This window comes from Neovison vison, chromosome 6 (genome assembly GCF_020171115.1).
Source record: "Neovison vison isolate M4711 chromosome 6, ASM_NN_V1, whole genome shotgun sequence".
Lineage (NCBI taxonomy): Eukaryota > Metazoa > Chordata > Mammalia > Carnivora > Mustelidae > Neogale > Neogale vison.
The window spans coordinates 159438391-159462223 of NC_058096.1; the positions used below are offsets into that span (position 1 = coordinate 159438391).

Below are 23833 nucleotides of genomic sequence, written 5' to 3' on the forward strand. Positions count from 1 at the left end.
TCACAAACTCCATCAGTAAGTCATCATAATGCATGGTTAGAATTAGCACTGTCTTTCAGAAATTTTCCCATCAATTACATATAAATATTTAATATTATTTTAATTTTTTATCAGGCAATTCTTTCCAAAATGTAAAATTGTCTTGAACTGATGCTTTGGTTTGCTACTGACCATTTACAGTATTGGGACTGGATCCATTTTGTATTTATTTATTTTGCACTAGATTATTTTGTTTTAATTCACATATCAGCCATGTGATTGATAGTAGGTTCACTGTTTTGAAGAAGAATGAACCAAATCGTATTTTTAAAGAAGTTTTATGAAAAAAACCTATGCTATGATTAAAAACTATGACAAATGAACTGACATTAAGCCATTAAGCCTGCTTTCTCTTATGTAAGAGATCATTTGATGGGAAAGCTTTTTTCTACTAGAGACATTAAAATTTATGATGTTAAAAAAATATTCCCAATGACTAATAGTGTTTCTCATTAAAAACTCAACTAAGTCTCCTATACATGTGACTAAAGCAATGCCTGAACCTCCCTCCTCAAATACGGCCATCCTAGGATTTTTAGGGTTCTTGGTAAACATGGCTAATCTAACAAGCATCACACAGGTCCCCTGAAACCAAGTTCGTTTTTTTACGAGGGGCTCTGTTGTGAACTCCAGGCTGGAATAAAAAGGCACCAGGGCTGGAAAGACATATGATAGAAAGGACAAAATAAAGTTCTCATGACAAGTATTTATCCTTGCCAGATTTCCTGACATCCACGTGTTCATGCTGGGGATGCACTTACGCAAAATACGTAAAACGGTGTAACTTGACTATAGGTTCTCTGGTCATGTGATTTGGGACAGAAATGTCTTTAGTCTGCAAAGGTTCGGGCAGACTCTAAGGTTTTGATTTGTTTCTGCTTTTGCTAAGGAGATTGCTGCAGCATTTCTGGTTCAGAGAATACAGTGGGGGGGGGCGAGCATCAATTCAGCAGTTGATCAGGAGGGGAAACTGAGGGCACCAGCCCATCGGAGTGGTCTCATTGCTTCTTCAAAACCTCTTGCATCACCCAGCCTCTGTCAGTTTGAATCTACAATCAAAGAGGCTTGCAGCAGAAATATAAGAGCAGAGGCTAAAAGACATCTTCCACCAGAAAAAAAAAGAAAAGAAAAGAAAAAAAAGTACAAACTCACGCCATGTGTGGACATTTACTATTCTCAGAAAAATACCTATCTTTTCTATACATAAATATACATTATGGTGCTGAAAGAACACACAAAAGTGCTATAGAGTTGGTAAAAAACAATGTGTTATTTTTTAATATTTTTATTGATATGCTCAATAATAAAATACAAGTGTTAATAAATACATTGGTACAGGATAAGTTTATATCCAACAACAAACAATAAAAGAATGATTCAAGTCACAGTAGTACACTGGTAAGTAAATAGTATAACATTAGAAAAGCAAAACTCCTTTAACTGAAGGACAGACTGAATCATCAGCTATGGGTCTGAGATCAAGTAATACAGGTAGCAAGAGTTTTTCCCACACAGGAAAATGAAGGCAGTTTTCAAATACTGTGAATATACAAATATTAGGGAAGCAATACAATCCATATACTGTATCCTTCTGCCAGGGTTCTCTGGGATTCAGTTCCCACATTTTGTAAGTGCCGGTGGTACCTAATGAAGGCATTGCATATATGCTCAAAGGTCTGCTTCTTTATTCTCTAACAAGTCGCATGCCCACTCGCTAATATGTGTGCCTGGGTATTTTCTATCGGCCGCCTGGTCCCACCACCCCTCAGCAAGTCCAAAGAGAGGAGCCCAAGTTCTAATCCTCTCCTACACAGCTAGTCTTGGTCACTGAGCGTGAAAGCAGCAGGAACAAAGCACCGACTGCATCTTATTTCTCTGCACCAACTGTATGGAGAAACTACTTAGGTCCAGGACGGGCACTATGATACAGATGACCTCTTAAAAAATTTCCTCCTGGTACCTTGTCAAATGGGATGAAAAGCAGATTAAGTCTATAAAGGCTGTCCTCCTCTGCCTGGTATTAGGAGTGGGGGACAACTGGGGCATGACTTCTCCCAGAGTCTGTCATTCCGCAGAGTTAACATATATCCTGTATAGTACATTATAAGCCATCAATCAACATTTAATAATACAAGCCATGAGAGTCGCATTAGTCCCCCTTTTCCGTCTCCATTAAAAATAGAAGCACAAATAAAATGCTGAAGAAAAGCCACACATTTCTCAGAGCCCAAGGAAAATAACGCTTGTGTATGAAACATAGTGACGGCTAGAGAAAGATAGCCTGTCCGTGCCTTACGACATGACTGGCACGATAAGAAAATGAGGCTAGGGGAAAAAAAATACTCATAGGACAAAATCTATAAGGTATTTATTTTTGGTCCTTTTAAAGAAAGTGCTCTCAATGCTCTCTGCATCCAGGAGGAGAATTTAGAGTATTTCAATTAAAGTAAAAAGAGGAAAGCAAACAAGCCCAAACAAAAATAATATCTTGATCAATTTTCTCTCCCCTGGGCTCAGATAAATCATTTTACTTTTGTCTTGACTTCTCTCAGCTTCTGATAAAATAAGGAAAATTTCAGCGGCTAGACTAGTTTTATAAAAGCGAATACAATGCCTAAAAGGCAAACAAAAATAAATATGATATGAAGTCCCCAGTTGGTCACGGGAGGATTTTGTCAGAATTTGGATTTTTCAGACCATGGTAGTCTTGCTGAGAGCAAAAATAAGTGGAAGGATCCACAGTGATATATAATAATATTAAATTCATATAAATTGAATAATACGAAATTCACCATCACCTCAGACTCCTTTCTGGACAATTTTTTCAGTATTCAGAATCTCGACCAAAGGCCATAAAGATACGTCTGCAAAGCTCAATGCACCTTATTCACTACTTCCAAAGTTTAGTTAAGAGCCAAGAGTTGTATTTCTTATAGGCAAGTGCATTTTGGGGAAGTGAGAGGTAAGAATCTCCAATAAGGAAGGAGACGGGATACTTAGAACTATATTTGGTTCAGTCTTAGCAAGAGAGAGCCTTTGAGGAAATGCAGCACTACTGTGCTCACTTTTAAAGTTTTTTTAATCTAAATTCTTTTGAATTCCTTTCCATTTGCAGTTTTCAGAGAGTCTGGAAAAAAACAAACGTAATACTCTGTGACAAACTGTTAAGCTAGTTTAGGATGTCTCGTAAGTGGGGGATGAAGCCAGAAAACTACATCTTTCTTTGCTTATTTTTTTTTTCTCCCCCAAAACACTGTGTAATGCCGGATTTCTACTCATGCACACAAAGACAGATCCCATTCATGCAGTTAAGGAAAATGACAGGGGGTATACCTGATCCTGAAGACTTTCACCTCCTGGTCGGGCTGATTCTTCACAGACAGCAAGACTGCGAGTCAGTTTACCTTTTCCTGCTCCTGACTGGGGAGGGGAAAGAAAAGGCAATGCAAGGAAAATAAAGACAACAAACAGAAAACATTCTCTGGCTGTCAACTCCTCTCCACCTGCCCAGGACATTCCCAAACCCGGATCCCTCCTAGAAGAGAACTTCAAATTGGCTGTTCAGTGCTGTCTGTCTACACTGGCTCCAAGATTCAGATCCCTGTGTGGGTGGGGATGCAGGCAGAGGAGAGTGTGAATGCACGGACTTAAGGGGCTCTTTAAGCAGACTCTGCCCATCCCGTCGGAAACATACAAAGAATGAATTGCTGCCATTTTCTGAAAATGTAAAAAGAAAAAGATGACACAAATTAATTTCTACCAAAACTGAGTTTGGGAGGGATCCGATTGAAAAGATGTTTAGGATGAGGAAAGGGACCTAAACGTCAGCACCTGTTTACTTCAAGGGAGAAATCAACTGGCAAGACTCACACATCTACTGCAGATTTTATTTAAAATGTAAGCAAGACAAGCAGCGACTCATTTTGTAAAGCACCGTCAAATCTGCAGTTCTGAAAACAGGATCAGGTACATAAATTTGCGGCTATGTGAACCCTAAATGCTCTAGCCGAAAAACATACAGAGTGAGAAAGACAAGAAGTGTCAACAAGAGGGGACAGGGCCAGTAGAGCCAAGATCCACATGGGACCCTTTGAATTGGTGACAAACCTTTTAACCCCAATGGGAAGTATGCTACTGATATCCATGTTAGCAGATCAATGTGGAATCTCCAGAACCCTACCTTGGATTTTCTTCTTTCTTGATTCTGAGCTGCCAGCCGCCTCTGTATGTTAGAAAGAAAGCAAAACAAACAAACAAACAGTAAACCAACAACCAGGAGAGAGAGGGTGAAAAAGAGAGAAAGGAAGTGTCACTAGAGTCCAGAAATCAATAGAAACAAGAAGGTATTACAACCATTGAGGAGAAGTTCCCCATCCCTCGCTCCCCCAAACTTTTGACCTTCTAACTCTTAGCTCCTTTTCCTTATAGCAGCTATGAGGGAAGGGGGGAGGCAGGGAAGTTGACCTTGAAGGCTTTTGGCCATTATGTGGTTATCTGTCTTTGTTCACTGGAATATAAAAAGAGTTAACGCTTTTGTAGTTTGGTTCAAAGAAAATCAATACAAGCTATTTGCAAGTACAGTTTGTCTTCCTTCTCCCAAATCTCTTGCTCTCATAAATCATGGTGTATTTAATCATATCACCTTTTTGGTACCATCAGTCACCCCCAATTCCCTCCCCTGCCCTTCTCTGGGGTTTTCTCTGTCTCTGTCTCTCTTTCTCTCTCTCTCTCTCTGGCTGTGAATTCTAGGGCTTAGGTCTGTTCTAATATGAATTGAACCTTTGCCTGCCCTCAGAGGTCCACAGAGCTCAGGTCTTTCTTTGTCTGTCTTGAGCTGGGTCTTCAAGCTTTCCCTGGAACAGCAAATCCACTTTTAAAACTCAGCTAGCCTAAAGCTGCCTCTGGGAGAAAACCTTCACAAGCTCCTTGAGGTGGTCTGGAAATCACCCTGGAGATGCTGTGCACAAATTCAGTCATTAAACATGATCTCTGGTGATTTTGTTCATCTCCAAGGGATTTTAGAGCCTCTTTTGGTCAGGAAAAATGTGATTAAGAATTAGAAAAGGAGAGGAGTGGCTTTATGGATTTCCTATTCATTTACTAGTCAAACTCTTAAATGGGAAAGAAAAAAAGAGAAAGGAAACAAACGTTCAAAGTACTCTGCATGTGAAAGAGAGGAACGGTGCCCAAGGATGCGAGCTAGGGCAGCGGACAAGCTTTCCAAGCTCACCTGCAGTTCCAGCTTCTCCTCTTCATCCAGACTCTCGGATTTCACAATCCCGTTCTCTGGAGTGGCCGATTCCTGCTCCGTCCCGCCCTCCTCCACTACTGCCTGACTTAGGTCTCCTGGCTCAGACATTCTCGCAGACGCAAATTAAAATAACAAGGTGTGATGCCCTGCAAGGTTAAGAAGTCAGAACGTAAAGTCAGTGCACGGTGAAGCACTTCCAATTATTCTCACGGTATTTCATTTCTCCCTTTGTATTCAAATTCAAAGGAGCAACTCTGGCATCTCTGCCAATTTTACAGGAAAGGCGAATAAGAAAGCCAGATCAAATCCCAAACGGGAGGCAAACGCACAAGGCAGATTCAGTCGCCTTATCCACACCCCCTCCGCATCCATACACGCACTCTCGCCAATACACCTTGCCATTGAAATGGATCCACAGATCTTAAACGGAGACACAGAACTCCCACGTGCCCACCAGTCCCTAAGCCCCGGCACAAAGGGGAAGAAGAAGAAAAAGAGAGCACTGCTCCAACTCAAGGAGAGATGACCCTCCACTGCTGAGGCAAGAGGGGGGATTGGTGTTCTGCAGTGTGTCTGAGATGATTCAAAAATTATCTGCAAGTTTCAACCCACAGACATGCTCTCCTGAGGCATAAGGAGTACCATGTACCCTACAAGTAGGGGCAAAAATCAATTTAAGAGCTAATAATTCAGTATAAATATAAGATCTAAATTTGGCAATAAACCTTTCAGGGCCAACATTTCCAGGCTTCAAACTGACAGCTACATTATTAAAAGCAAGAGTGCTCTCCAGAGCTCCTGGCAGTTGCTGGTGTTACACAGACCCTGGGAAGGCAGTCTGTGGCAAGCAGTTCTAATGAAGCTATAGCCACCGAAACCCGCTACTCCAGACCCACAGTACACTACGACACAGACGCTGGAAATGACTTTTCAAAGTTAAAGCCTGTTATTATTTTTTTCTTCCTACCTCCATACAACCCCTGACACTTCCCCTTCTGATATGCTGTCAAATGAGATTCATGAATAATTTAGCATTTACTTCCTCCTCAGTTTTTTTTTTTTTTTTTTAAGATGTGAAGGGGAAATGGTGGGGAGAAAGGAAAGAAATACAGACAAAATGAAGAAAGGAAGAAGAAAAAGAAACACAGTGTGACCTAGAAAGTCAGTTCTTCCACAGAAATTCCCAAACAATGACTGCCCTCTTCCCAGTCATTAAAATGGTAATGATTACTGGACAAGTCAGGGATAAGTTTCTTTGGGAGTGTTTACTAATTCAGTAACTTTATTTCCAACTGTATATGGGAAGCATGAGAAAAATCTAAACCACAGCGATTTCTGTTGCAAATTTGCGAAGATCTACCATGAAAGAACAGATGGTATCTAATGGTATCTTTAAAAAACACAGGCTTACTTGGCAAAGGATTATGGGAATGAAAAAAAAAGAGTTTTCTAAAGAATGGTGCCTTGGGTCTGTGAGTTACTGGTGAGCACTACTTTTAAGTTTGGGGCGATTTGAGGATATGCATCCAGTGTATTCAGATAGTTTCCTCATATTTCAGTGATACTCGGAGGGTTATGTGTGTCCTTAACAACAGTTCTGTTTCGCATGGCAAACAGCTTGTTTCTCAAGATACTGGGCAGGAGGAGGAGATGGACTTCTGTTGCCCTAACTCGGTCTTCAAAGCATTTCAATAGAAAAGCAGATTGTGACTAGATTTAAAATGGAATGAACAAATTGAGCTCTAATTCTATAAACTGCAAGCCAATTGAGTCCCTGCTCTAGATCCTGTCTTTTTTGGTTACACTGAATGACCTCTTCTATGCGAACAGGCACATTTATAGGATAACAAAATATAGACGAGATGACAGCTGGACAACAAGGCCTTTACCTTTCGTGCAGAATTCCTGCCGTAGGTCTTGGCGACTTACTAGCGGCTTCTGTCGTTCTACACCAGGAAAATCCACACAAGTGATCAGAGACAACTGGAGTCCCATGTCCCCATTAACAGTTCGGAATGCCCATCGCCATGCGATTCCCTTACACAGTTTGACACATCGTCAACCTGAAAAAAGATGAAAAGTCAATAATAATAATTGAATAGTCATGGTAGGGTGAAGGACCAAATAAATAAGACCAGATTTCTAACACTAATGACCAGCTTCCAGCAAATCACGTTCACAGCTTGATCCAGCCCCACCTGTCTCGGGCTGCCTGCTTCTTCTCTAATGAAGGCTACAGCCCGGCTGTTCAAGTCAGAGCGGCACCCACGCAGGGAGCTAAAATTAACAATTGCATTATGCACCGAAGATTACTCACTTCAATTTTAACCTTTTTTAGTGAAATCTTGCACTTTATATTAAAAAAAAAAGAAAAAGAAAAAAAAAAAAAGAACCAAGCCTGTGTGTTTGCCTCAATGATAATCCAGATCACCTATGAGCTAAAAGTCTTGCCTCATTTTTAACCAAAGACTTTGTTTTAATTATAGGTTAATATAATATACTTTAATGCTGTTTCCGAGACTCCTTTCTTTAGGAAAGTTATCCTAATGAAGCGTATTCAAAGATTTTGATTTAATGGGCATTACCTATGAAAGTGGAAAAAGAAAAAGGGAAAAAGGAAACTTTCACAACGGCATGGCTGAAAGAGCTTTCTCCTCCCCGCTTACAGTTTGGAAAGAATTCCTAATATTCTCCTTGGGCAGTGAACACGGTCTCCCCATTCCTCTCCTTCTCTATCAGGAGTGCCTCCACCAGCTGGGCATTCTGCTTGACAGCACAGAAAGACTGTCAGAGGGATTCAACAGATTTGCAAACTTTGAGCCGGTTGAAAACAATCCAGGCTATAATGTGCACTTTCGTTTTCTCACAACTCCTACAGGAGCAGCGGCAAAGACAGCTTGAATGCAAACACAGAGACGGATTCCTAATAATATTTGCCAAAACCAAGCGGTGTCTCTCCCTTCTGCTGCAACTCTGGGGCATACCTGCTAAATCCAGCAGCATGCACACCTCTCCCAGAACACACCCATCTTTGCAAACGCTAACTGCATCTCAGTTATTTTGTCTGAAGTTGAAAAACACTCCCAGCCTCAACCTTGCTGCCCCCTTCCCAAGTTTAAATGAGCACAGCCGGCTCCTCGACGGAATTTTGCTGTGGCTATATTAACAACATATTGGATTACAACACCATTTGTTGTGCAAGGGAGAAACAACTGTTGAAAATGTGATCACGAAGACAGTCAATAATTTCTAGACTTATTCATGTGTTATCAGAATGGCCAGTTTGGCTATACAATACGTTTCTTTGGTTGTTAGACATTATACAGCTAACTACGAGAGCCAAGCGAACATGCATTGAGGACAAAAATGGATCGCTAATCAACAGTCATTTTAATTTTCCCTTTTTGACTAGTTTCACCATGGCTACTACGACTAACACTCGATATTAACCAAAAGTCAGCATGTCTTAAAATTAGGATCTATTTAAGTAACCAGCCCATCATCTAATATGTCTCAGAATAGGCACCAGTGATGGATGGAATTACCACATGCTTTTTGGGTTCTGTTTTCCTTTTCCCAAAAAAAATGAAGTTATCAACGATCACCGCAATCTTTTTGTCTTCTGTGCTCTGTTCCTCATATTTGTACAGTGGCATTTAATCCAGCAGGTGAAGAGCAAACGCAGTTTTCAAATCTAAGCCTTCGATGTGTTATTCCAGCCCCAGTAGGTGGATGCAAGATATAATTCTTTCCATGAAGAAAAAGGAAGAACAAACTGATATTCACGTAACCAACCCAAAGCGTGAACAGCCTAGATACATGTGTGTGCGTAATTACCGGGACACGTTTTGAAATAGCACTGAGCTCTAAAGTCAGCGAGGTATTTTATTCTTGCATGCCTGAATCATAAAGTCATCTTCCACCGAGATAAAAGGGAATACGGGCATATGGGAATGAGCAGAAAGGAACATATGGATCACAAATATTTTTGTAACTGATTAAAATTGTTCTCTTTGCTAAGAAATCCGTGCCAGGGAATCAACACTACTCTAGCTTTCTGTCCGCCAAACTACCCGACTCCTGCACTGCTATTTAATCTTTATCTGTTCAAATTTTTCCCATTTTCACAAAAAAAACAAAACTATTTTTGACAAATATCTTTTGTCTAGCATTTGATTAATGGAGATGCTGGCCAACTTTCAACTGTTAGAGTGGGAAGGGTGGAAGGAGCAAAAGAAGACCCTATACAAAGGAACAAAATAAAATTACTATCTTTCAGTGGTAACAATATTGTAACCATAACTTAAGGGATAGTGTTCACCAAAGGCAGTCAATTGCTTGCAAAACAAGCTACAGGAAATTGATCAAGAGGGCTGTCAACTGTTTTCCATGAGGAAAATGAGGAAAATCACTACCACTTCTCATTATATTTAGGTTGTTTCTTCTTGAGCTTACTTCACAATTGAAAACAGTAGCAATTGTGGGGTGGTGGGATGAGAAAGCCAGGGAAAGGAGAGCAAGGCTCAATCACTGGGCGGGCACTTGGAGAAAGCTCAGGATTAGATTCAAATTCCAGGAGTGATTTAGCTCTTAGGGGATATCTAAAATGGGAAATCAAAGTTGAATTCTATTAGCAAATCGGGAAGGTAGCTTTATTAGTCACTTTCTTCATAACCCTTTTACTAAAAACTAACACAGAATGATAAGATTACTTATCCCAAATCAATACAGGTAATGTATGATGAAATGATCCAATCAACATTTATTCGAATGATAGTTTCTACCCTAATGTATTGCTCTTTCTTTCTTTCTTTCTTTCTAACTAGTAAAAGTTCTGCAAATGTACGCCACTTACAAATTGTAGGAATATTACTGATTTGTCAATGGACTGGGTGGGTTTTTGAAAACTGTGACACCTTAGAAACTAAAGGCACATCCTATTATCAAAACAGTTATTCTGCTAATGCTTAAAAATATTCTGAGTATGTAAAATTAAGTTTAAAGAGTAAAAAAATAATGTAATTGGAATATGATCCTTTCAGAAATGAGATCAATCATGAGATGAACAGACTGTACAGGCTAGCATCTTTCCAGGGCAATAAAACATCAATAACACATTTTCACATAACTTTAATTTCCCAAAGAAAATTTTCTTCTTCAATACAAGAAAAGGTCAACCGGGTGCTGTACCCTCTAATTAAACTCTTTGGTCAACGTATAGGCATTTTGTAAGATTCTTGAGTTAACCTAGCAAATGCCAAAATAACTAGAAAACTGTTTTGAAAGAACCTAGGGGGATATTTAAGAAAAGGAATTTTCATACTAGGGACATAAACATTTTGCATGAATATTCTTATTTGAGTTTTAGGAGCTAGGCAGCTTATAAACATGTAGCATATCATATGTAGAATATCACTTTTTCTTCTTTAGTAAGTGTAATAAACTAGGCACAAACATAATTTAGATAAACATTTAGCAGAATCCTAGTAATGGAAATAACTGATGTCACAGTTTTGGTCATAAAAACAGCCCCACAATAATCACAAGCACCTTTAAAACAAGAGAGTTCTGAGCTCAGTGAAAACAGCCAACAGAAAAAAGCCAAGTTTCCATTCCTCGTTTTTATAGCAAGTCTTATGGAACCTCTCTGCTCTGTGAAAGGATCTTCTACCTTGTGACATGATATTCAAGTCAACTAATATAATGTCAACAAAGCACTTTTTCTAATAATACAAAATAAAAGTTGAATACCTCTAATGGATCCACATGAGAAATTTTAAAGATGGATTATGTAATTTTATCTTCACCATCCCCTTTGTGATTTTTCATGAAGTGGAAAAAGACTTTTGCTTTTATAATTCTTAGATGTTTTCTCAGTGTATCCCAGAGTTAGGAAACATAAACTTGGGAAAAGTGTCTAATACACTGGATCCCAGAATAAGTTATTTGGATATCCCAATAGCATGAAGTAATTGATGAAAGTAATGACATGAAATGTTGCTGGGGTTGAGAGAAGATCTTACATTTAGGTTCTAAAAAAACAGGTTACATCACTTGGAATTTTTGGCTTAGACAAGAGGACACTTAGAAAGGACATCATAGCTATTTTCAAATGCTTAAATGAATAAAAATTCAGAGAAAGAGAAATTAGCCTTGGTCTTTCTCCAAAATTTAGAACTAAGGAAAAAAAAAAAAAAAGAACCTCTCTTTTTAAACATAGAACCACCATATGATCCAGTACAGTACTTCCAACTCCTAGATGTATATCCAAAAGGATTGAAAGCAGGGACTTGAACAGATATTTGTATACCTGTTTTCATGGCAAAACTATATATAACAGCCAAAAGTTTGAAAACAACCCAAGTGTCTATCAACAGGTGAATGGATGAACAAAATGCACTACGTACATGGGGGATAGTGAGGGATATTACTCAGCCTTAGAAAGGAACAGAATCCAGATATGTGCTACAACATGGATGGACTATGAAAATATTATGAGCCAGATGCAGAACAAATATCGTATGCTTCTACTTATTTGAAGTACCTAGAATAGGCCAGCCCATAAAAACCAAGTAGATATTTCCAGGGGTTGTAGGTAAGGAAGAAAGAAGTTGTTATTTAATTAGTACAGAGGTTTTTTGGGGAATGATGAAAAGTTATGGGTATAGATGTGATGATGGTTATGCAACACTGTAAACGTATTTAATGCCGCTGAATTGTACATTAAGGAAAGACTAAAGTGAGAAATATCAAATTCTGTATATTTTATCACAATAAAAAAGAACCTACAAAAACTTTTTCTCCCTGAATATGATATAAATCATAAGGAAACAAATTAATATACATACAAAGATATTAAAGGCAAAAAATGGTAGTACAAGAGAAGGGACTGTCATTCTACTTTACAAATTTCTTCTGATATATCAGTAACATGTACATGTAAAGACAAGTTCTGTGCAAATAACCTGCCCAGGTTTGTACTGGACTCATACAGATACCCCGTAAATGGAACCATCATCATTCTTATCATCATGTTAGCAGTCTTGTCTTTGGCAAGATAAGCTTTGCTATCCAATTTATTTTATCCAATGTGGACATATTCAAGAATAGAGAAGTTAGGGTGTGTCATTCAGAGAACTTTCTACTACACCTCTACCAGAATTACTGTGTGTGTGTGGTCAACGTGCTCTCCCCCACACATGGTAACAGACACTGTTCCTAACTGAAAAAGACAATTCCAGGCACATTCTTCGCACAGTGTAAACATGAGGCTGTCAATAATCTGGATGCCAGAGCCGGAAGTAACAAAGCAGCTAGCTGGTCAGTAGGAGCTTGTCATGTCACTGGCTCATTTTTTTTTTATTGTTGAAAAGGAGAATTTTCTGACCCAAAATCAATGCCACAGAGAAAAGGGCTAATAGACCTGCTACCAAAATTGAAAATAAGCCAAGACTCTAAGAAAGTATTGAGGATGATATGGGTTTGATGGTGTGACTCCTAGGACTGGGACTATTCTTGGAAATTTTAAATAGTCTCAACTTTCATGAACCATACCAGCTAATCACCACCTTTATGCCCTGTCTCCTCTTAGAGTCTAAGAAGGATTTATCCATTACAAGGTAGTATCATCTGCCTCCAGCCAGGTATGATTTTAAAGAAAAAAATGTGCAAGTATCCAGAGAGCCACAGCATTCCAAAGACCCTTGGCATGAGCCAATCTAGCTGACATTACATCCAGTAAACTGGACGAGATTCACAAACATATAGTGACAGAGTGGGGTCAAAAACATTGTCATTTTGATTGGGGATCAGAGCTTCTTTTAATACCCTGTGTTCCCCTAATGATAACTCTCTTAGAAATCTAGACCGAGCTCACCTAATCTATGCAATTAATTTCCAGGATAGTGCAAGAGGGATCAACACATTGTTTTCCCTGAGACCACTGTCTTCCCTCCTCTCACAAGAACCATAAATACTGCACAGAAATTGCACAAATGTATTGTCTGATGATGTATGGGTTTCTTTTCAAATTTTATTCTTAATGTCACATGGATCTATGTGGTTTTCTAGACATTTTTCTCAGCCTTTCTCTTTTAAAATCCTAAAAGCCCATAAACCATAATTATCAGAATGACCTAAAGTTATCTGCTAGCTATCTGCCCAATTTCCTCCTTCTACTTGTAGAACTCACAGTACCCATCTTTCCAGAAGCCATACAGGAAATCACATGCCTGCAGGATTCCCAGACAAAGTGTGCCGGGGGTTTGCAGGAAGGCATTATAAATTTTTAATGTGGAACAATTAATTAGAATCTATACTGGTGCCAGAGCACATGTAACCTTTAGAAATGAATGTCTCCCTGATCTTCAGGCAAAAAAATCAAGATCTCAGAGTTGGGTAGTTGCCTTGTAATTCCAAGTATAACTAAAACAATTCTTTTTTCTTTCTGCCAGAACCAAAATGTTCCTAAGTAATTAGAACTTCCAGGAATCCCACTGACTTACACACTCACCCTAAACATTTCTTTCAATATCATTGTACTGTGATCAACAATGGACAATATTATTTCAGGGACTGGGGGGTGACCAACAGAAATGGTACTTTTGCTTGGGTGTTATTATACTCACAGGTATTCAAACTTCCAGATCCTAAATTCAGTTCAGTTCAACACAGTGTTTAAAAATGTCCTCTTTTGGAGGATCTTGATACTAAGAAAATAACCCATTATCTGTTTTCAGTTATTGTACTGGAGACACCTTGAAACGGAGCAAGTAGTTGTCACAAAACACGTATTTTCAACTCTGGCTTAAAAGATTCAAAATGATAAAAATTTAGCATGAGGAGAACAGGCATTTCAAAAAAAGGGAGGAGAGAAGTATTAATTTTATTCAGCACATCTGACATGAACTCTTCTCCTTCATTCCTACAAGAAGTGAAAGAAGCAACTGTCACTTCAAAAACAATGAAACTTAACAAATGTGACTCAGTGATAGGTGGCAGAGTGGGAGCTAAATGTTTGAGTTATTAAAACCTTTCTTGCAGGAGAGAAGAAAGGAAGAGACATGTAGATAAAATGAATAAAAGCAAAGATAAATTGATTAATTGTTACTCTGTTGGGTGTTTGAAAGGACCATAAAATTCATGTTTTTCCCAAATGCAAATTAGGAAAAATAAGAGGTTTTCATCACAATGATATCTTTATTTTCCCTTATATCAGTGTGTAGTATCTGGTGCCATAGATTATGGATATTTCACACCTAATGTTGCCTTTTTCAGAATTATCATTAGCTAACATCCTTACCAAGCCTAATCAAAAGAATTAACATAGGAGTTTAAATTACCCGCCCATGACCTCAGCGCTGCCTCCTCTGCACCCCACCCTTCCCAGCCCACAACAGAAGAATGAAAAGGTTTTCCAAGGGAGAAAAGAAATCAAAGGGTTCTTCCCCAAAATAAAACACCAAAATGTCCTAAGGGACTTAAGGGTCTCTGACTGCAGGGGGCGTGCTCTATTCCCAAAAGGGAGGGAGAGACGCAGGAGGGAGAGATGTTAGCAGAAACGGATGTATGCTGCCATCCCAAGTACAGCGTGGGGAATTTCAGGAGACACAGGCACAAAGGGAATTTCTGCTTATGGGGAGGGTAGCTCTCCGGGCTTTGATTGTACATTAGCATAGTGACAGCAAGCTCTTTCAACAGGATTCAACCACCACACCAACAAATGCTTTTCTTGAGGGTTCACTTCAACATAGATAATTTTAGACTATTTTCCATGGCTTATGACATTTCATCTTCCTATCAACGGCACCATTCGTTGCTCGCCTATAGTAGGGAGGACAGAAAGCTGCCTTCTTGTCCTGTCTCTTAAGTGCGTAGTCAACTGGCTGTTGACTCCCTCAACCACTGAATCCACAGGGTCTTCAAAATGCAAATGAGTCATTCCTTGAGGAGGGTCCGTATTTGAATCAAGTCCTTAAAAATTTCTCTTCCCCCACTATTCCCTAAGTCGCACCATGGCAGGGATTTCTGCCAGTTTCAGCCTAGCTCTGTATTAACTTCAGAGCTGAGAAGGATGCCTGGCACTTGGGGAAGCAAAGGAAGTGCCCAACCTCTCTCTGCAGTCTCATCAGTGGTGGCCGGGGGACTGTTCTGGTTTCTGGTTTCTCCACCTGAAAGCCAAGGCATCTAATCACTCAGAGACCTGCAAATCCATGTGGTAAGGGCTAAGGGAAAACCCCCAACATCCACTAAAAGGTCAAAAGGCAAAACCATGATGTTTCTGAACACATGGGTCTCAAGAAGGCTCTGATAGTGGGCTTTTGCATCGGAGAGAGAGTGGGAGCTTATTTATGGAGCATGTACTGCATGGAACATTCCATGACCTTCTGGATAGAATACTAGAGAAAGGAAAGACATGGTGCCGGCCTTGAGGAAGCTGCCAATCTAGCTAGAGAATTCAACAGACCAGGAGATTTAAGAGCAAAGCAATCTAGCCGACTAAAGCATATGACACAAACGACATAGGGCACTGCTAACCAGACACTTAAGGTTTTCTCAGGGTCTTCTGTTCTCAAAGGATAATTCTGACAAGAGTCTTAAGGGAACTAGTAGATACAAGGATCGGCGCCCTATAAAGCCCTCCCTCACCGGTCACCGCCCCTGTCAGATGGCAGTGGCACCGACGTCAGGTGCGGCGCTGCTCACTCCACCAAGAGGAAGGGGTTCTCCCTCCATGGCATGTACCAGCTCTGCCCCTTCTTGAACGCTAGAGCCTTTTGATTTTTTTTGCTGTGTTTTTCTCTCCTCTCTACTGCCGAACATAGTGTTACATAAAATGACATAGTGAAAGCCCTGAAAACCCCGCCATGGAAACGAAAAAGCCACCGTGCTGAGATGAACACACCTGCTAGAGAAGAATTCAAGCATCTGATAGGTGAGTCCTGCTATCCTCAGACTTCCGGAAGAAGATGGCCCCGAACGGCTGCATAAGTGAATGCCTTCGACATGTTTTTGGGTCCAGTGGGTAGCAGCATGGTGCTGGAGTTCTGCCTCCCCACAATGAAATCTCTCGAAAGCCTATTTCAAAGGTAGATGTAGGAGAGTAACAGCAAAACCGTCACAGGGCCCGTGTGCGTTCAGGATCGCAAGCGCTGAAGAAAAGGCAGTCAAGTGCTTCTCAGGGTGCCTCCTTCCCTGGGAGACAGGCTAGCAGTCAGCAAGCGGAACGAGCTATTTATCTACAGAGAAAGGACTCCCAGAGACTCAGGTAGAACAAACGTACAGGAAACGAAAGCCAATGTGCAAAACAATGTCTCCACGTTTTTATTTTTAAGCTACCAAGAGTTTGGCTTGATTTGGGTCCTGCTCTAAATATAAGCATTCGGAAGCAATGTGTCAGATGACTCACGGAGCCACTGGAGAGGGGAGTCCCCGGACAGAGGACCTGTGTATTTCGGACTGTTGGATGGTACTTAACATGCAGCGGACCCCGGTCCGCAGCACTTTGCTTAAAGGAGAAATGGGTATTTTCCTGGGAGGGCAATGTTGTCAGGAAACTTCCAGCCCAGAGTCCATGTTTTTGCAGTGCCCAGAGCTTAGCCAGGAGACATACATACTGGTGTGTGCCTGCTTGTGATGGGCAGCCCTTGAGCCCCGGAGCCATCTGTGGTGACGCTGATTGGACCCCAGATGCTGCGCTTGGAAAGGGATCTAAAGGGAGCCTGTGGTTGGTCATTTGAAGGAGAGAGGCTGCAGTTCAAAGCTGGCCTGCCTGAACGAAAAAGCAGGTTCTGCTCCCTTCCTCAAAAGGCTGGCCAGACAGGATGACGTTGCCGCCTTCTCCCTGCCCCAACCTCATGGAAAGTTTTTGTTATTTTTTTTTAAACAAAATGTTTTCGCTTAAAGGGGTTGTTGGTTAAATATTAAAAGAATTGGTTGCTTTCAAGGTGACAGGCCTTTGCTGGTGAAGGCCTTCTCCTCTGATGGCCTCTCCCACCTTGGGCGTTCTCTGGAAACCCTTCTAGCAGCTCCCTTCCACCCTGAGAAACCCACATGGAGGGAAATGGGTTTTTTGCATTTTTAAAATCTCTATATTCTTAAATACCTAATACAGTTGGATAATCTTATAAAAATACGAGCTGGTGTAAGCTCTGTGTGGTATTACAGCCTGCCAGAGTTAGCTGTTGAAGAAGAAAGAGAAAAAGCAGGTTCTGAGACAACTCTATGTAAAAGAGCTGACAGAAACGATTAACCCAAGTCAAGAGACACATGAACAGTGTCAACAGGAAGTGTTGAGAGAGATTAGTGTGTGGTTCCAGCGCTGAAGGTTCCTGTGACTCTTGAAGGAAAAGGGTCAAGTTGTTTGCAGGAATTCCCAAGGCTTCCTGATGGTGAAGTTGAAGATTAGGGCTCATTTTATTCATGGATTCTCTATACTGCCTAGGCTAAGGGCCTGGAGGAGGTTATCCGCATTATCCGTGTGTGTTGTCATTAAAATGAAATAGTCTTGAGGCTTAACTTGCTCTCTAGGCACTTCCATGGAAGAAAACTCCAATGCAAACTGACATTTCTATAAGGCATAAGGCTGTCCCAGCCACGTCAGTGTCTCCGATATGCAAACTTGCGTCTAAAAATCAAATGGATATAGCATTCCTACAACAAAGTAGGGCAGCCTGGAATGAGGCTGGAAATTGGTATTGCACCAAAGAATGAAAATATACGTGAATGCAGTTTTTAAAAGTTTGCAAGAATGTACATCCAGGCTCCAGATTGGAAATGCCAGGCTGAAATTGTCTGGGAAAGAATCGAATTTGTGATTTGATGCATCACAGAAATAAAAGATCTGTCAGTCGTATATAATATGCAATACTCAGCTTTTGAGCTCCAGCTTATTTGTGATAACTTCAAGGTTTTAAACATAAATAAAAAAGAAGTCAGTCATTGTATTCATAATACATAGCAAGACACGCTCAGAAGTAGAATCTGTTTTTGCTGGATATGGTCTCCTAAATAAAAAGTCCAAGTCCAAAAAAAGGTCTCAACGTGGGGCAACACTATACAGTGGGGGAAAAGTCATAACTTTTCTTTACTCATAATGGTAAATTAGAAAGAAAGGGGAGGAGGCAGGGATGGAGAGAAGGGAAGAAGGCAGGCAGGCTGGCCCAGCTGTCAGAAACAACACACAAAATTAATCTGTGACAGTGGCACATGGGCTGTTTGAAGGAATTCGTGATGAAGCCTGCAAAACAAATTAATTTTCACAAATCGATTTGAAACTAGAAAGACAAAAAGAGCCAATCACCCATTATTACTGACATTTAAACAGAGACAAGATTGTTCATTAGATAAATAATATGTTAGGGAGAGCATTGCCCTGTATTTGCTAAAGCACGGTATATAGGAAAATGTTCTCTGCACCTACAATGATTACATATTTTCACTGAGAAAAAAAAAAAAAGAGGAAGATATAAGGAAAGTAAAGAGCATAATGGGATCCTGTTACCTTTCAAAAGTGATCTACATGATGACAAGAAAAGTAATTTTAATGTGTAAGTGCCAATGAATTCTAATCATATTAACATGAATGACTAGCCTCACAAGGTTTACATACTAAGGATGAAGGTCTATGTATGCATGTATGTATGTATGTATCTATCTATCTATCTACCCATCTATCTTCTATCTATCTATTGTCTATTGAGAGGGAGGGGGAAGGGAGACAGAGACAGAAAGCCTGTGTGCTTGTGCATATATAATTTGTAAAGTCCCAGGTCTTTGAAACAATCCTCTGAGGTCTAAAGTTATTCTTATAACCTGGCAGGTTCCATTGCAATTCTGGAAATACTGGCTTTCTGTTGGAAATTCTGCCTATTCCTATGAGGCTTGTGCAGAGATGCCAGTTTCAGGTCAGGCCATGATTATTCCAATTCTCAGAGACCCCAGCCTGAACAAGGGGACAGTAACTCATGAGCTGAACATGCATGCTATTCCCTTTGCTGGTAATCCACTGGGCTCACCAAGATGCCAAAGTTAAGGTGACTCTGCAAACCTCAAAAAAGTACTGCCTATCTAGATACTCCCTGCGGGCTGTAGCATTTATACATGAATTCGGTGAGCCATATTTTAAAAGATTTTTATACTTAAAAAAGTGCTCTGGCTATCAGTAAAACCTACCTCATCACCTGGCTTTCTCTGGAAACAACCTAGGCTTTGTTGTCAATTATGTGCCCTGGTATCATTATTAAAAACTAGTTAGAAAATCTAGAAGGTTTACTTTTAAAAGGTGTTATGATGCAGCATTTTCACATATTTTATTTTTTCAAAAGTTGTATAAACAAATCAGGGGTAAATTTATTCTGTTGTTTTTTTCTTTTCTCCTTAAAGCACTACAGCTGAATTATTTGGGCAGTTCTCTTTGTGAATTTTGAAAGATAACTGCAGGCTTTTCTTGAGATAAATACTGGGGCAAAATTTCTTTTCTGACAATAATAAGTTACTGATATTATATTCACTATGGTATATTTAAAGTGTACCCTCTAACCCTTTTTTTTTTTAAGATTTTATTTATTTATTCATGAGAGACAAAGGCAGAGGGAGAAGCAGGCTCCCTGCAGAGCAAGGAGCCCTATGCAGGACTTGATCCCACGACTCTGGGATAATGACCTGGACGGAAGGCAGATGCTTAACAGAGTGAGCCACCCAGGTGCCGCCTCTAACCTTCTTAATACAAACTCTCTAAACACACACACACACACACACACACATATCTGGGATGTATGTATATATATGATGCAATATATACAAAATTTCTTAGAAATAACATCTATAGCTTTCCCCCAAAAGGTTTGTGGCTCCTATTTTTTTCTATCCTTATTTTAGTAGGATATGTTTCCACAAAAATGAATACTTCTGTATTTAGGACGACTCCTGCCCCCAAAATAAATAAAAACAAAGTCAGATGTTTACAGGATGTTCTAGTCTGCATTTCTGGTATACAATGTATAAACCTGGCCTATAAAAATCTGCCTTTTTAAAGTCTGTGTCTGTTCAAGGTGGCAAAATGCCTGCTCCATTGAGGGCTTCCAGAGTGCGTTATTTCGGAGTACTGGTAGATGGATATCATTCAAAATTTCCTTGCAAGTTAAGCTATTGTGCCCTCTAACTCCCCATTTCAGACTAGACTGTATTTCCCTTTAATTAACTCTAAGAATCTTTCAGTGCTTCTCTCCTCTTCTTTCCTTTTAATGCAGCACCTCTCCAACATGCATTAAGAAGTAAGCCAAGCTGCAGATGCCGCTGGGCTTCCAGCAAACACTGCAAAAAATACTTGCTTCTTTCGGGAGACTCCATCTGTTACTTATCTCTCTCTTACCAAAGTTCTTTAAAAACAGTGACTATCCTGAAACACCTGGCATTCAGTAATGGCTTGATGAAGCACTCATTTAATAAATTAATACATAATTTTAACAAGTCATGAGATTACAGTGCCTTGTCATAATGCAAAACTGTGGCGGTCTCCCTTTCAAATCAGCAGTTATTTCCCCATCATCATTATCATTGCCATAAATCACATTGGTAAAGAAAACTACTTTTACTGTGATACGATTTAAGATTTATATAAAAATAAAGGGGCACCTGGATGGCTTAGTCTCTTAAGCGTCTGCCTTCGGTTCAGGTCATGATCTCTGGGTCCTGGAATCGAGTCCTGATTCAGGCTCCCTGCTCAGCGGGAAGCCTGTTTCTCCCTCTCCCTCTGCCTACTGCTTTCCTGCTTATGCTCCCTCTCTCCCTATGTCTCTCTCTGTCAAATAAATAGGGGGCGTCTTAAAAAAAAAAGAAGCTTCAAAAATATATAAAAATAAATATATATGGTAATATGAACAGTGTCAACTTGAAACAATTCCAATATTCTGTGCCTGACATTATTTTGATTAAAAATTTCAGTATAAATAGATTAACCCTTCAATGTCTCATTTTGGAATGGAGGAAACTGAGTCACAGAGATATGAAGTACCCTAGCCAAGATTTTACTCTAGGAAAGGGTGGGACTAGCGTTCAAATCCTGACAAGACAGGTTCCCGAAACTTCAACTTTAACCACAATACTTTGAGATGAATGGTGATTCACGGGATAGAGTGTGTACAAGTGCTTACAGCTTTATAAGTGTTCTCAAGTGAAACTATTTTACTCTTATATTCAAAAAAGTAAACATAAAAATTGAGAAGAAACAAAAAAATAATGAGTGAATTCAAATTGGCTATTTGCAGTGTTAATTGAACCATGAAACGTGTTTGTGGTTGCAATGTAATTATCCATTTAGTCAGAAAACATGGAAGTAAAGACAATGCAGAGAATTGTTAATAAAATCAAAAGTACAGAATAATTACATCTAATCCAGTGTGCAATAAAAGGAACTAAGTCTATGAAAACATGTTTTAAATGGATGCCAAAGATGAAACTGAAGAAAACGACCCTACACACAAACCAATGTAACAAAATTTTTCAATCCACTTTAAAAATGTCAAAGCAATCTCAAAACTAGTTATATAAACACTGTGATATAAATTAAGACAAAATGTGTTTTGTGCTTGGAATAAATATGAAAATCAATACAACTCAGTTGCATTAAACAACCCAAGTCCGTAAAAATTGCAAGTCAGACTGGCTCAAATTTCTTAAGAATTCAAGGATGTTTTAAATGGAGCCACTGACTTGAATATTGTGTTCTAAACAGACCTCCCTCTACAAGAAATCAACAGAAAGATGTCAAGAAAATTTAACAGTATGTGGACAGACCCTATAACTTCACTGAAAGAAACGTGATTCCCTTCTCCTTTGTCAATTTGGATTCAGAGAAAGGTACATGGGTGACATCTTTAATCGTCTATAGCTTTCTCCACGTATGCTCCTCTATTAGACCCTTTCACCGAGCAGTCCCCATATAGGTTTGTCACTTTCAAACAACTCCCGCCTGCAGTCACTGTTCTTTGAGGACAAGGAGCAAGGCTGGAGCTAACGTCTGAGAATTTGGAGAAAGACCAGTCAATACCGTCAGCAATGATCTAGGTATTTTTAACACCACGACAATACACATCATGTTTTCCTTCCAAAACCATAACAAACAGAATGAATTGAGCATCTTTTCATTTCATCTAATACTCTTAGTAAGTACCTGGGAAGGAACGAGGGGAACAGAGACAACTAGAACCGAACCCCCCTCTTTAGGAGGACCTGGACACAAAGCTTCGGAATTGTATTAATTGTTTACAAAATGCGGTAGAGTTCATTAAGTGGCTCTTCAAAAACAGGAGTATTTCTAAACAGGAGGATAATGTCATGAACTCGTGATGTTTACCCAGAGAGTTTTTTCTCGTTTCCCAAGTGTAAGAAACAACGGATCCTCAATATTTGATATGATGTTTTAACCTCCAAATGGATGTATTTACATTAGGTAAAACAACTCTACAGTAAGCCCTTTTAAAGGACCTACAACAATTGCTCTGTAGAAATAGATACATAGATGTGTGGGTATCTAAGTCCAGGTTTGATTCTGTAGTTTCTTTAGAGTGTCCACGAATAGAATTTTGCTCAAAACTTTACAGTTACTTTAGCTTCTTTACTTCCCCCTAAAAAAACAAGCTCTCATCCTCTGATCTGGGAGATTATCTTTAATCAACATATTAAACAAACAAATAAACAAAGAAAAAGCTTAGGCCAAGGGCGATGATGATGCCCCAAATCACATGTCTGTCTTTGTAAAGGCCACGCCACAACTGGGAATTCAGTTCTAGGGATGCTCCTCGTTCACTAACCTTCCCAAGCTGCTTCTGTGCATATGTAGAAAGACATAAATATAAACCAAAAAACGCTTATATTAAACACATGCATTCTGACTTAGGATGATGGTACCCTCAACTTTATCTTTTAAAATAATTCCTTGAAGTTCTGCAAATCCACTGACCTCAAAAGGGTAAAATTCTTGCTTTCTTCACCAAGCTAAGATTTTTCATATAATGTGAATGTCAGAGAATCGTCTCCTAAATTAGACCACATGCGCGCGTGCGCGCGCGCGCACACACACACACACACACACACACAGCACAGAGCAGGTGGGTTAAGCCACGCAGAATGTGCAAGTGACACTTCTCTCAGGCCCCTCCCCGAATGCCAGATCAGGCCACATTGCAGCCTGGGGTTGGTTCCAGCTCAGAGAACAGAGTAGCAGCTGCTGGGAGCTGGCAGCAGCTCAAGTCTCAGCTGTATTCTTGGCCCCCTGCCTCCTCCAAGCACTTACTAGGGGCGCGTGACCAAGGAAACAGCTGAGCCCCCACCTCCAAGAGGAAATGCAACCGCCACAACCCCCACCACCACCTGCTCTGGGGCCAAACAACCACCACGTTCCTGCTGGCTCTTGCAGGGGTAAGATGGACTGCTGAATCACTCCCGAGCACGCCAGAGCTGAGCTGCTCTGCCTGGGACAGACAAGCAAAGGCATGGTCTGACAGGCTGAAGCATTAGCCTGTCCGCTTTGGCAGGCGGCCTGGG

The 23833-nt window shown here is 40.1% G+C and overlaps 1 protein-coding gene across 22 annotated transcripts in view; it reads right to left on the reverse strand.

The window, feature by feature from the left end:
* The window catches only part of ARPP21 (cAMP regulated phosphoprotein 21), a 153035-nt gene that overhangs the window by 104818 nt on the left and 24384 nt on the right, over window positions 1-23833 (reverse strand). For 16 of the 22 annotated variants that reach the window (XM_044252753.1, XM_044252752.1, XM_044252750.1 and 13 more), the window contains exons 1-5: window positions 7489-7548; window positions 7180-7353; window positions 5270-5436; window positions 4220-4261; window positions 3373-3459 (exon numbers count right to left, since the gene is read on the reverse strand). In XM_044252753.1, the coding sequence (XP_044108688.1) occupies window positions 3373-3459; window positions 4220-4261; window positions 5270-5398 (258 nt within the window). In that variant the 5' untranslated portion in view covers window positions 5399-5436; window positions 7180-7353; window positions 7489-7548. Of the gene's footprint in view, window positions 1-3372; window positions 3460-4219; window positions 4262-5269; window positions 5437-7179; window positions 7354-7437; window positions 7549-8835; window positions 9031-23833 lie in introns of those variants that run through there. The other 6 variants (XM_044252737.1, XM_044252736.1, XM_044252738.1 and 3 more) reach the window with 4 other exon arrangements.